At 40.2% G+C, this 12,572-nt stretch overlaps 1 protein-coding gene across 1 annotated transcript in view; it reads left to right on the top strand.

The window, feature by feature from the left end:
* sema3e (sema domain, immunoglobulin domain (Ig), short basic domain, secreted, (semaphorin) 3E) overlaps nt 1-11,684 on the top strand; it is a 28,897-nt gene extending 17,213 nt beyond the window's left edge. Inside the window, exons 5-17 of the mRNA XM_042496091.1 lie at nt 1,074-1,167; nt 1,442-1,558; nt 2,116-2,258; nt 2,353-2,467; nt 4,023-4,092; nt 4,177-4,321; nt 4,654-4,879; nt 5,582-5,673; nt 6,113-6,154; nt 7,635-7,801; nt 8,136-8,206; nt 8,518-8,651; nt 9,621-11,684. Of these exons, the coding sequence (XP_042352025.1) occupies nt 1,074-1,167; nt 1,442-1,558; nt 2,116-2,258; nt 2,353-2,467; nt 4,023-4,092; nt 4,177-4,321; nt 4,654-4,879; nt 5,582-5,673; nt 6,113-6,154; nt 7,635-7,801; nt 8,136-8,206; nt 8,518-8,651; nt 9,621-10,121 (1,917 nt within the window). The 3' untranslated portion in view covers nt 10,122-11,684. The remainder of the gene's footprint in view (nt 1-1,073; nt 1,168-1,441; nt 1,559-2,115; nt 2,259-2,352; nt 2,468-4,022; nt 4,093-4,176; nt 4,322-4,653; nt 4,880-5,581; nt 5,674-6,112; nt 6,155-7,634; nt 7,802-8,135; nt 8,207-8,517; nt 8,652-9,620) is intronic.
* Nucleotides 11,685-12,572: the final 888 nt, after the last annotated feature.

The raw sequence follows: 12,572 nt of genomic DNA, 5'->3' as shown, positions 1-12,572 counted from the left end.
ATGATGAATCCCACTCGATCATAAGTCAGCTATTAGCATAAGTTCCGCCCTGTAAAAACGATGTAAGGGCAGGTTTTGTGCCGTGTGCAAAGAAGAGAAATGACACCAAAAAAGGTTGTAGAAAAAGAAGAACTTCAGAAAAAGTGAAACTGATGTATAGTTAAATGAATTTAGACATAAATATAATTTCACGGAAATGTATTGAAGCATTAAAAGTAAAAGTATGCATGCAAAAAGGTTTAAATATATATCATAAATCAAAGTAGTAGGAGTACTTAAAAGGAAAAGCAGCTTTTCCTCATATATACAGTATATAGAGGAAGCTGGGAAAATGACTTAAATGATCATAAAAATAGTTGCAAATGATTTTCTTATGTATTGACTAATTGTTTTAGCTGTACATGTATATTTACATATTTTTGTTTTGTGTGCAAAAATCTTAATTTGTAAAGTAGTTATCTAATAATAGCAGTGGAGTAAAAAGTGAAATATTTTCGTCTGTAGTGTAGTGGAGGAGAAGTGGAAAATGGCATGAGATAAAAATACTCAACTGATGTAAAAGTTCCTCAGATTTGTACTTGTACATTACTTGTGTAAATGTACTTAGTTCCATTCCAGCACTGGCCAGCAGAGGGAAGCACAGTAACTGAAATTGCAGTAATTGGGGTCAGTGCATCAAGTAAGTGGAAATTTAATAATCCAATCATTAAAATCACTCTGAAACATTATCTAAATTTGATTAAAATGTTATTCAAATGTAAAACTTATTTTTCCCTTGTGCTGGGCAGCAATTTGTGGCCTTTGAAAACCAGCTGTTTTTCTCTTATCTTGGTCAGAGTGCTCTCAACCAGTCATAAAATGCTCTCTTACCCAAGAGAGTAGTAAAAATAAGAAAACATTGTCAGATCCTTAAAATCAGTGGATATGAACGAAATGAGAATAAATCTTGGTTGTGAACAAAAATTAGTTTTTATATATAGTTTCTTGCATCAGGTACAATATTTCATATCACGCTATCAATATACTATCAATGAACTGCCTTTCCCTAATCTGTGTGTGTGTGTTGTTCTTAGGACAGAATGTTTGCTCTTGAGGAAGACAGCATCATGAGTGGCAGAGGACGCTGTCCTTACGACCCCAACAGTCCCTGCACGTCTACGCTCTCCAGTAAGACACTACTCACTCTGTCACGCTCATCGCGTCACCATCAGCTGAGCGTACGGCACCTTAGTGAGACCTCGATGTGTGCTTACATTTATACCATGAACTTCCTCTTTATTGACCTCTAACCAGTCGATTCTGCCATCTTGTGGTCTTTTTTCACGTCTTTATTTCACAGGACAGGGGGTTTCACATTTAAAAATATACATTCAGATAACTGAGGATTGTTTTTTTTTTTTGTGTGTGTGTGTGTGTGTGTGTGTGTGTGTGTGTGTGTTAGGAGGAGAGCTGTATATCGGCCTGTACACTGACTACTGGGAGAATGATGGTGCTTTCTGTCGACTTAACAACCAGACCTACACACGCACCGAAAGAGACGACAGGCAGCAACTCAACGGTTCGTGAACATTACAGCAAAATACCAGAGTGCAGTGACATATAGTGTGTGTGCGCTAACAAATTTCATGCACAAAAACCATAACTCAAGAATCTTCAACAGCCACCTTGAAACTGTGCTGATTGTTTAGATCTTCTGTGTGTGAAGCATCCATGTTTTACTGTCTCTTATTAGGGATAGTAACTGCAGAGAACTTTCATTGATACATTGGTAACTGGGGATGGCTACTGATAGATAACGGGTGGTAAAAAAGTGCTATCCTCTACCTGTTTTTGTTGACGGTTGACAAACATCATTTTTGCTATAAAACAAGCTTTCATTTTCACACACAGAGTTGCAGTGAACTTGAGGCTTACAGCCTGTCACTAGCCATTTCATTGTGCAATCAACATTTACTTCATAATGATAAGTTAAAACAAAAAACATGTCTACCGCCACATCAGCATGAATTTAAAATGAACAGCTAATAGCGGCCATACTGGTTGCAAAACGACTTCCTCCAGTACCTCATTGTTTTTACTTTCCAAGCCTTTTGTGACAAACTCCTCTTCCCACAGAACCCAAATTTGTCGGGTCAACAGTTATTCCTGACAACGATGACAGGGACGATGATAAAGTTTACTTCTTCTTCACTGAGCGAGAAATGGATGCCGAGGGAGTGAACAAGGCTGTGTATACTCGTGTGGGGCGAGTCTGTGCGGTGAGAATGCAAATGCCGTAGAAAGATTTCTGGCTTTTCTCCAGCCGAAAGCAAAGTACTGCACTCACATTCTATATCCGCCTTCATCCCTCAGAATGACCAAGGAGGGCAGAGGATGCTGGTGAATAGGTGGAGCTCCTTCCTGAAAACTCGTCTCATCTGCTCTGTGGCTGGACCCAACGGCATCGATACACACTTTGATGAACTCGGTGGGGATACATGGAGACTGTTTGCTTGCCATCTTATTTATTTGTTGTTAAACTTTGAGGTCTCTAAGCTTCACAGTGATGTACACATCTATCTATACACTGAGATTTGAAACCTCAGTATGGTATGAAGGGTTTTTGTTAAATTGTGTCTCTGATCTGCAGTTGTGGTGACCAAATTTAGAATCATGTTAAAACAATGCATTTCAACATTTAAGCAGCGCAAGTGTAGAGATACCGAAGCCCCAGTGATCGCTTCTCGTGAAGTGCCAGGTGCATTCAGAAACCCTCACTCTGAGTGCCGCAGCTCACTCTGGCACACACTGGACTGTGCGTACATTCGGAGCACTGTTTGTAATGTACCGTTCAGTTATCCAGAGCACGGCACTCTGGGAGTGGCAGAGTGCACTCTGGGCGCTCCCTCTGGGGAGACGGAGCAGCAGAGCACCGAACAGAGTGAATGTGTGATTAACTAAACGGTTCGTTAATTCATGTAGAAACAAGAACGCTGCGGTTCTTTGAACAAGAGCTTCCTCATTGTAGTGTGGAGCATCAGATTGGATTTACAGACGCACCCACCATTACATTCCAGTCACAGAGCTAAGCATTCAATTTATGGAAAAATAAAGAAGCAGTGATCTTTGAAAATCCCAGAAACTCATTTAACAAGGCTTACTGCTCTCCTGAAGGTATTTTCAAAATCCACAAAAACTCTTGGACGCACCTGGATAAAAAAACATGAAAAACATTTTTCTGTCTGCTAAGCAGAATTAGAAAGATTTCAATCTTTTTCGCAACTAGCGAGTAGTAACCTGAGACTTTTTACAAACTTCCCAAAGACTGCCTTCAACAAACTGTCTCAACCACATGCAGCTCTGTAACACTGCAGCCCTGCAGTGCTCTGAGCTAAATGCTAATGTCAGCATGTTAACATGCTCACCACGACAGTGCTAACATGCTGATGCTTAGCAGGTATGGTGAAGGGCAAGGATAATGTCTTTTAGCAGGCCAACCAGGAAGTTATCATCAGTATGATTCCCCAGACAATAGAGCAATGTTTTTTTTGGATTATTGCATTAAAAAAAAAAACATGAGTTTAGGTTTTAAGTTTCACAAATGAAACAACTTTAAGGATTTTTTGAAGCATAAATGCAAACGACAGAAGTAAAAAGCTAACACTAGGCTATAAACAAACTACACGATGGTCACATGACCGTCACCACCACAATGAGGACGTAAAGCCTGGTCCAGCCTGATGACCCTCTGTAGTCTTATTTAGCCACTGGTTAGCACAGCTTCAAAATCCATGAGTGGGGTGTTTACTGACGTATTTTATGTTTTAGAGCAAAACATGAAAGTCTCTTAAACACTGACCTTATTTCAGGTATCTAAACAAAAATCCATTAAAAAAAAAACATTGACTTTGAGACGAGGGAACCAGGAGAACTAAAATGCTTACATATGTCTGGGCTTTATGTCTTTATCATGTCACAAATACAAAAATATCAGCTTAGTGTGGCTAACAAACAACAGCTAATTTCTGAATATTGTGTTTCAGAGGACGTGTTCGTGCTCAAGAACAAGGATGGAAAAAACCCAGAAATCTTTGGCCTGTTTAGCACAACGAGGTGAGTGGAGGTCGACATCAGCGTGTGATGATTCGGTCACAGCTTAACCATCCATCAAATCACAAATAAAACCTGCCTTTGCAGTGCGGTGTTCAAAGGCTACGCAGTGTGTGTCTATCACATGGACGATATCAGAGCAGCCTTTAACGGTCCGTTTGCCTACCGAGAAAGACCCGAGCATCACTGGACACCTTACGAGGACAAAGTCCCCTACCCTCGACCTGGATCTGTGAGTCTTTAAAGTTTGCATAAAGTTATGTTTATGGGTTTTAATCCCCTGATGCACCAACATTATGCATTCACAGCACTCTCTGTTAGTCTGTGTCCATGACAGCTGTCCTCTGGGAGGGACAGTGTTGAGAGCATGTAGGACAGCTCTGGTGAATGTCAGCACTGTTGTAGCTACCTCAGCAGGTCATACGGGGACAGCCTGAGCCACACAAAAACATGTCAGCTTTTTTTTTCTTACACTGTGAGAAGGGTCAGTGCATTTAATGTCTCTCCTCTGTCCCTGCTTCTTCATTGACTCCCTCTATTTCTGTCCTACCATCTCTTTGACAGTGTGCCAGTAAAGTGAACGGCGGCGGCTTCTCCAGCTCAAAGGAGTTTCCTGACGAGGTTTTGCGGTTTGTGCGTTCTCATCCTGTGATGTATCGTCCAGTCCTTCCCCAGCACCGCAGACCTGTCCTGCTGCAGACTGAGCCAGGCAGAAGAAAGCTGACCCAGATCGCTGTGGACAGAGTCCAAGCCCAGGATGGACACTACCATGTTCTCTACATCGGCACTGGTACTCACACTGTGAAAAATGAATACCTTTTATGCTTAATCTTGAATACCACATGCTTGATTGGCTAAATCCAAGGACAAGCAGGAGGTACTGTGAACATTTGGGAGCAAACCAAAATGTTTTGCCATCAAAAGTGACATTTTAATTAATTAATTGATTTCCAAATTTCTTGATAAACATTTTATTTTTTATTCTTTTTTTTTTAAATAATTTCCTATGGATTTTTTTGATAATTTTATATTTATTATATATTTATTTTTTATTTAATTTTATATTTTTTTAATCATTTTAATTTTTTGCATTGTTTTTTTTCTTTTGGATAGTGTCTTTTTTTGGGGGGGAGGGCTGTAATTTTAGGGTTGATAGTGTAGAGGGTTTTTTTATTTTTACTAAATAATGTATTTTTAAATACATTATTTAGTAGTTTTTTGATTAATGTATTCATTTTTTCTGATTATAAGGTTTTGGCTTGTTTTGTTTGTTGTTTTTTTTTCTTCATTGGGTACTTTTAATACTTAAGCTTTATTTTCTTGATTATACTTACTTTTACTTAAGTAACATTTTCAATGCATGGCTTTTATTTTGAAATTAGTATTTCCATGTGGTATTAGGACTTTCACTTCACTAAAGGATCTGAATACTGCATTCACTACTGCAATTGTGAAGAGGAATGTTATGCCGTTGCCTGTCTTCTTTTATTAGACGACTCAGTGGTGTTGAAAGTTATCACCATCTACAACAAAGACACAGACACTATGGAGGAGGTGCTGCTGGAGGAGCTTCAAGTATTCAAGGTACTCTATTTTTAGCTGCAAAATGTGAAAGCAAAGTAGACTTTAGTAACCAAGCTTTCTGCATTTTACTGCATACACATCACAGCCCATTACTGCAGCAGTTAAGAGGAGACAGTTTGAAAACACTGATTGCTGATTTGCTCACTTTCCATCATCAGAGGGGTACAAGTGTGATTGTGCAGCCCGCTTGCTGGGAGAGATCTTCAGACTGATTTGAATATATCATTTTAGCTTATATCAGTTACGTCTGAAAACTAGTCTCCAAGCCATGGCTGCTGCCATTTTAATTAAGAAATGATTTGGGGAGGATAGAAGCATGACGGGACGCCTCCAGTGACAAAGAACTTAAAGTCAGCGCTTGTTACTTAATTCTTATGATATAATGAACCACTGATTCAGCTGAATTTTTGAATGAGAGTCAAATGTTCCCTGTTTGCAGGTTCCTGCACCAATAAGAGAAATCATAATATCTCCTAAAAGGGTAAGAGGATCATCTGAATCTCCATACTGTTGCTCGTTCATGCAGTTCTGTTGTTTAGCCACAAGATGTTAACATTGCAACACATTTCATTACTTTGCATTGACATAATTCATATGTTTCTCTCTTGTGGCAAACTAACTCAGTTGGATGATGTAAAGACAGACAGCATATACACTGATCAGCCAAAACAATGAAACCACTGGCAGGTGAAGTGAATTACATTGAACATTTTATTTCAGTTCAATGTTCTGCAGGGAAACTTTGGGTCTGGCATTCATGTGGATGCCAACTGACATTCACAACCCACCTAAACAATGTTTCAGTCTAAGTACACTACCCTTATGCACCAAACCAGATCCCAAACTGATCATGCATATGTGGGATATGCCTGTATCCCAGAGGTATGCAGTGGGGGCTCCTTAATCAGACTTGGCTCTGACCTCTTGGAGTTGGCATGAACAGAGAACCCTTAGGGGTGTCCTGTGGTGTCTGGCTCCAGGGCGTTGGCAGTGGATCCTCTGAGTCCTGTATGTCATGAGGTAAGTTACCAGCACATCCCATAGAAGCTTAATGGGATTGGGATTTTGTGAGAATTTGGAGGCCAGGCCATGTTCCTCGGGCCATTCCCGAGCAGTTTTTACAGTGTGGTGTAGCACATTATCCTGCTGGGGGCACATCAGGGAGTGTCATTACCTTAAGGGGGGCTGCTTGGTCTGTAACAGCGTTTGGGAGGGTGGAGCGTGTAAGGTGACATCCACATGAATGCCCAGGGTTTCACAGCCAAAAGTTGGTTTGTATTTTTATTTTAACTAATTATTTATTTTAACAATCCCATCGACATTTAAAATCCTGGCCAAGAAGGCATGAAGAATTTCACATAACAGAACAAACAGACCGAAAGCACAACAGCAAAAGTTAAAACAAGCAGCATAAAACTTCACACGCAAGCAGCAAACTTCAAACAAACAGCCAATTAGCAGCATTGACATGTGCATTCAGTTTTCAAAGAGTCCTTAATCCTGATTTTAAAATCGCTCAGGCTTATTACAGAGGCTAGTTTAAGGTGACTGCAGCTGACAGCGAGATGACGGAGCAAAGGCTTTTAAAGCACTTTCACTAAAGACAGTGTGGGCTCGAGGAACGATATAATGAAGTTGTCTACATGACCGAAGGTTTCTGACAGTTTCAGGAGGCAGTAGAGCACATAAATAAGGAGGCAGTTCATGTAAAATGGCCTTATTAAAAAAAAGCGTATCAGAGCCCCATTCTACGTTTGTATAGAGACGACAAACCAGTTTCCTCACCAAGACTGCCATGATGTGTGGGAACGTTAATCAGTGACAAATTGCAGTGCAGCATGGTACACTAACGTTTTTAAACAAGATGAATTTATTAATGTTTTGGCTGATAAGTGCATATATAAAATTTGATTCCAACGAAACTGTCTTCATGCTAATGCTTCATACTGTCGGGTCCACAGCAACAGCTGTATGTGGGGTCAGAGGTGGGTGTGGCCCAGGTCAGACTGCATCAGTGTGACCTCTATGGCTCAGAATGTGCTGATTGCTGCCTGGCCAGAGACCCTTACTGCGCCTGGGATGGTCTGACCTGCTCCAGATACTACCCTGCTGGAGTCTACACCAAAAGGTAACAACAAACACTCAGAGACAGCTCCCATCTTTTGTCCCCGCAGACGTGTCAGTGAGATACCAGCTGTTCACACCTTTACCAGTAGCTCTGTTCCATCATGGCATCTCGCTCTGAATGACACAAAGCTCTGAGGCTGCTTTGCCAAGTCATTATCACAGAGTCTGACAGCCAGGTGCTGTGTAATGCCTCTCAGTATGCACTGGATCACCCCTCCTCTCTTTTTATCTTTTCTCTCTATTTCTCCATCTTTGATTTCTGCCTCTTTGCTTTCACCCGTCTTCATCATGTACTAATTTACTTTCTCTCTGTACTTCCCTCGCTCCCATATCAGCAGACGATTCAGGCGGCAGGATGTTCGCCATGGCAACGCCGTCCAGCTGTGCAATGGGCTGCAAATTGATGGTTAGTGTATAAGTGACTGTGTGTGTGTGTGTGTGTGTGTGTGTGTGTGCGTCAAAAAAAATTGTCAAACAAATAGTATATACAAGCAAGGAAATGATGCAGTTCTTTAGAAGCACTAGACTGAACATGACAAAATATGAACTCTTCATGTTTCGTCGCAGTTGGAGGTAAGAGGTTAATGCTTCCACAGAGGCGACAGATTGGGGAAGAACAATCCGCTCTGTGTTTGTCAGATAATGAAAGGTCACGTCAGTTCATCGCAGTCTCTCTGGCCTCACTGTCTTGTGTGATGTCTGCGTGTTTGCGTGCAGATGAGCAGTGGCACAGAGCTGAGGAGAGGCTGGTGTACGGTGTGGAGAGCAACAGCACTTTACTGGAGTGCGTCCCTCGGTCACTTCAGGCCAAGGTCCTTTGGTTCCTGCAGAAAGATGGAGAGAAACAGGAGGTGAGGTGGATGTTTGACCTATACATGACAAAAACACACACGTAAAGAGACTAAACATAGATTACACTACAAACAGAGATATGAAAAGTAGATTATAGACAATACACTAAAAAAGGAGCGCAGTGGAGATGATGTATAAGAGTCAGGTAATTTAAATGATTTCCCACCTGTTCCAACTGTGTACATCACGTCCAAAAACACAATTTAGATCACATGATTGAAGGCGGATTGATTGTCGCGTGCAGCAGGCACGACAGTGAAACTGAGGCGCTCCAATTGACCAACTGTGCTGATAAAAACAGTTGAAATTTGAGTGAATACACAATAAAAAAATAAATAAAAAAGCACCAACACACATTAGGAAAATCTCTATCAGTAAAATCGACATAATTTAAACAGACGTTTCAGTCGGACTGTCACAATAATACATTTTGTTGGAGGAAAAATAAAATGAAAGAATATATCATGGCAAACTTTATAATTGTCAGTGTTGTTTTAAGACCATTTTAAAACATATTTAAGCCACCTAAAAAATCAATATCAATGTAAGTGTAAAAAAAAACAAAAAACAAATAAATGAGTAAATAAATGATAACAGGCTGGCACCATATATCTCAGAACCCTGGGAAATTCATTTGAATAAATTGCAATAGATTAAAATGTTTATATCTTGAACATTTTGATAAAAACATTATATTTAAACATGCAGTTTTAAACATTAAACAGAAATGTGGCATGGTTATATATATCTCACAAAACCTTAAGTACAGAAGTCACTCTATTGAGTTCACTATTGAAGTTCCATCATTCCTTAATTTATCCTTTAGTTCTGCAGGTTTCTTTAATTAAAATTCCTCTCAGGAGAAGAACAAATGGAGCAGCAGTGATGCTGCAAATGTCTGTATTGCTAGACTTGAAAAATGGCTACATCAACGACTTGAGAAAAGATTTTTTTTCTCCTCCTTACAGGTTCGAGGCGATGAGCGAGTTGTTATAACCTCACACGGGCTGCTGTTTCTCCGAGTGAGAAGCTCTGATGCTGGCGTGTACGTGTGCCAGACTGTGGAACACGGATACGTGCACACATTATTACGTATCTCACTACACGTGCTCAGAGGGGAGAGGGTGGAGTCAGCCATCCACAGGGCTAATGATGGGAACGGAGAGAAAGCTGCTCCTCAGTGCCACTCCTCCATCGGCCCCCCACCAGGCCCCAGCGTCAGCCCCAGGGCTCTGCTGCCTTCCTCAGTCCCAGGCCCCCACTCCAGGCTGTGGTACAAGGAGTTTCTCCAGCTGATTGGCTACGGGGATGCCCAGAGAGTAGAGGAGTACTGTGAGAGAGTGTGGTGCTCTGATAAAAAACGTAAAAAGACCAAAAGGAAGTATGTTCCTATGGGTGGCGAGAAGAGAGGGAAGGGGAGAGGGGAGGAGAACTCCCACCGAGCGCCCAGGCACACCTTGGACACCTGAGGAGAACTGAGACTGACTACACACACATACACACACACACACACACACACACACTCACATAGTCTAAAGGTCGGACTCACTCAGTGTTTGCACCATGTAAAAGGTTTTCACTTTGCTTTTAACGCGAGCAGTACCAGAAGAACAACAGCAGCAGGCTGTTGAGCTGTTGTAGCTACATTTATCACTCAGTAGTTTGACTGTGATGTTTATTTTAAAAAGCAACATTTTGCCTTTTTTTGTGTGTGTTGTGTAAACTGATTATGTGGTGCAGACCCTGGGTAAATACTGTCAACGTCAGTGTCAGAGCGGAGGCCCCTTGGAGGAGAGGGGCGACTGATTTAGAGGCGTTGCCTCTGATCTGAAGAGACAGAACATAATATATCAGCTCCTGTGGACTGACCCAGCCCAACCCAGCTGTCAACCCAAACGCACACAGAGACGGCTACACCTCCGCCCCACCTCTCATTCAGTAACCCCATATGACAAACTTAGACTGTATCTATTATGAGAGAAAACTACGTAAAAGGTAATGGCCTTCTAATCTTTTTTTTGTACTACGATAACTTATTTCTTTACTTTGAGTTCTGTAGTAGTTTTTAGATGTCATAAACTGGAAAATATGTAGTGTTGTTGTTTTTGTACAGTGAAAAATGCCTTGAGCTTTATGATTATTTGATTATAATGTGGTCATGGCTGTGGTGTGTGTGGTTATTATGGTCAAGATGCATACAGTATGATGTTGCAATGCCACTATTATGGATATTTGAGGCATGTTTTGGTTATAATTATGCCCTCAATGAAAATAATTCCTATTTAAGCACTTGTTGAAACTGTTACAGTAGCTAAAAAGTGGTCCTATCAGTTGATGTTATTGTTGTTGTAAGTGTCTACATTTACACCGGTTGTGATCAAATGTATCAACAGTATTGTGTGTGTTGTATATTGTATTTATCTAACATTCAGGGTGGTCTTTGTGTGCACATCTGGTAACTAATTGTGTATCCGAAAAGTCATCCCTCTCTGCAGGCTGCTCCCTCCTCTCTCTCTCTCTCTCTCTCTTCTTCTCCCTCTATCACCCCTTCATTTCCCCCCACATTTGTTCATCTGTAACGATGTTGCAGATGGGATTCATAATTACCACCACAAAACAGCGATGTAGAACACCACATTTCCCTCAGAAGGAAAAAAAGGACAAATAAATGTTAGGGTGACCATCCAAGCATGCCATTAGCAAAACTGATGAATCAGCCTCATGAATATTCAGTTAATCCTAAAATGACAAAAAAACATCAAACAATCTGATGTTACAGTGAAATGCATTGTAGTGCAATAGAGTGTGGAGGATCACCTCTTTTTTCATGTTGTGCCTTATTTATCTGTTAATTTTGTCACTTTAAAGTTTCGACCTAGCTGTATTTCCCCGTATTTATAACGGGGTCTCTGTCAAGGCCTTATATCGTCACTCATTGCTCTCCTTGAATATTCCTCAACTAAGAGTTTGACGTAGATTGAAAATGATGTGTCTGCTATAAACCTTATAAATACCTGCCATTAAAAAAAGATGGACCATCCTTCCCTTGGTGTCACCTCTGTGGTTTAGCCATCAATAATGACAAAGTATACTGAGTCCACACACACACACACACACACACACACAGTCATATTCAGAGTCTGCAGTCAATGAAGCGGAAAGAAAGAGGTAGAGAGAGAGAGAGATGTGCAGTAGTCAATTAACCCTTAGAAACCTGGATCGACATCACTTTTCTTGCTCTGCATTCAGATGTCTTTCACAAGCATTTGAGCCTTTGACACTTGAGCAAATTGGTACGATTTCTTTTGAAAGCATGGGAAAAAGGCGATGACCAACTTAATAAGAAATGTCTCACAAATTGCAAGAAATTAGTAAAAGGGAAATACCCCAAAAAAAGTTGTTTTAAAAAAGAGGGTAATATAAATAGAAAATGTCTCAGTTTTTAATTATAACAATTATACATTCAAAATTATGTTACAGAAACAATATAATGTATAAATAAATACAAGGGCTGTCAGACAAATTAAACAAATAAAATCCTGAATAATCGCAGAATTTCAATAGTTAATCTCGATTACTCACATTTTTTAATCACATGTTCAGTTCCATTATTTTGCATTACAAGAGTTATGAAGTTCGTTTTGGCAAAGTAAAGCAATTCTTATCAGATTGTCTTGATAAGGAATCAATGACAGCAAGAATTGCATGGGACTATCATAAGTAGGCATGTCTGTAAAGACTTTTCTGTTTAGTTTCAGGTAATTTTTTTGGAACTTTTTTTTTTACATTTGTTTGCTTTTTAAAAAAAATGTTAATTATTCAAATATATTTTTTGTCTTGTTAAATGGCTTGTTGCCTTCTCCATGTTTTTGAATTAAATCTTACAAATTTGCTCAAGTTTCAAAGGGTCAAAGGCAGTG

The sequence above is a fragment of the Plectropomus leopardus genome, chromosome 11 (genome assembly GCF_008729295.1).
Source record: "Plectropomus leopardus isolate mb chromosome 11, YSFRI_Pleo_2.0, whole genome shotgun sequence".
Taxonomy (NCBI): domain Eukaryota; kingdom Metazoa; phylum Chordata; class Actinopteri; order Perciformes; family Serranidae; genus Plectropomus; species Plectropomus leopardus.
This window is presented reverse-complemented; position numbering and strand designations above follow the sequence as displayed.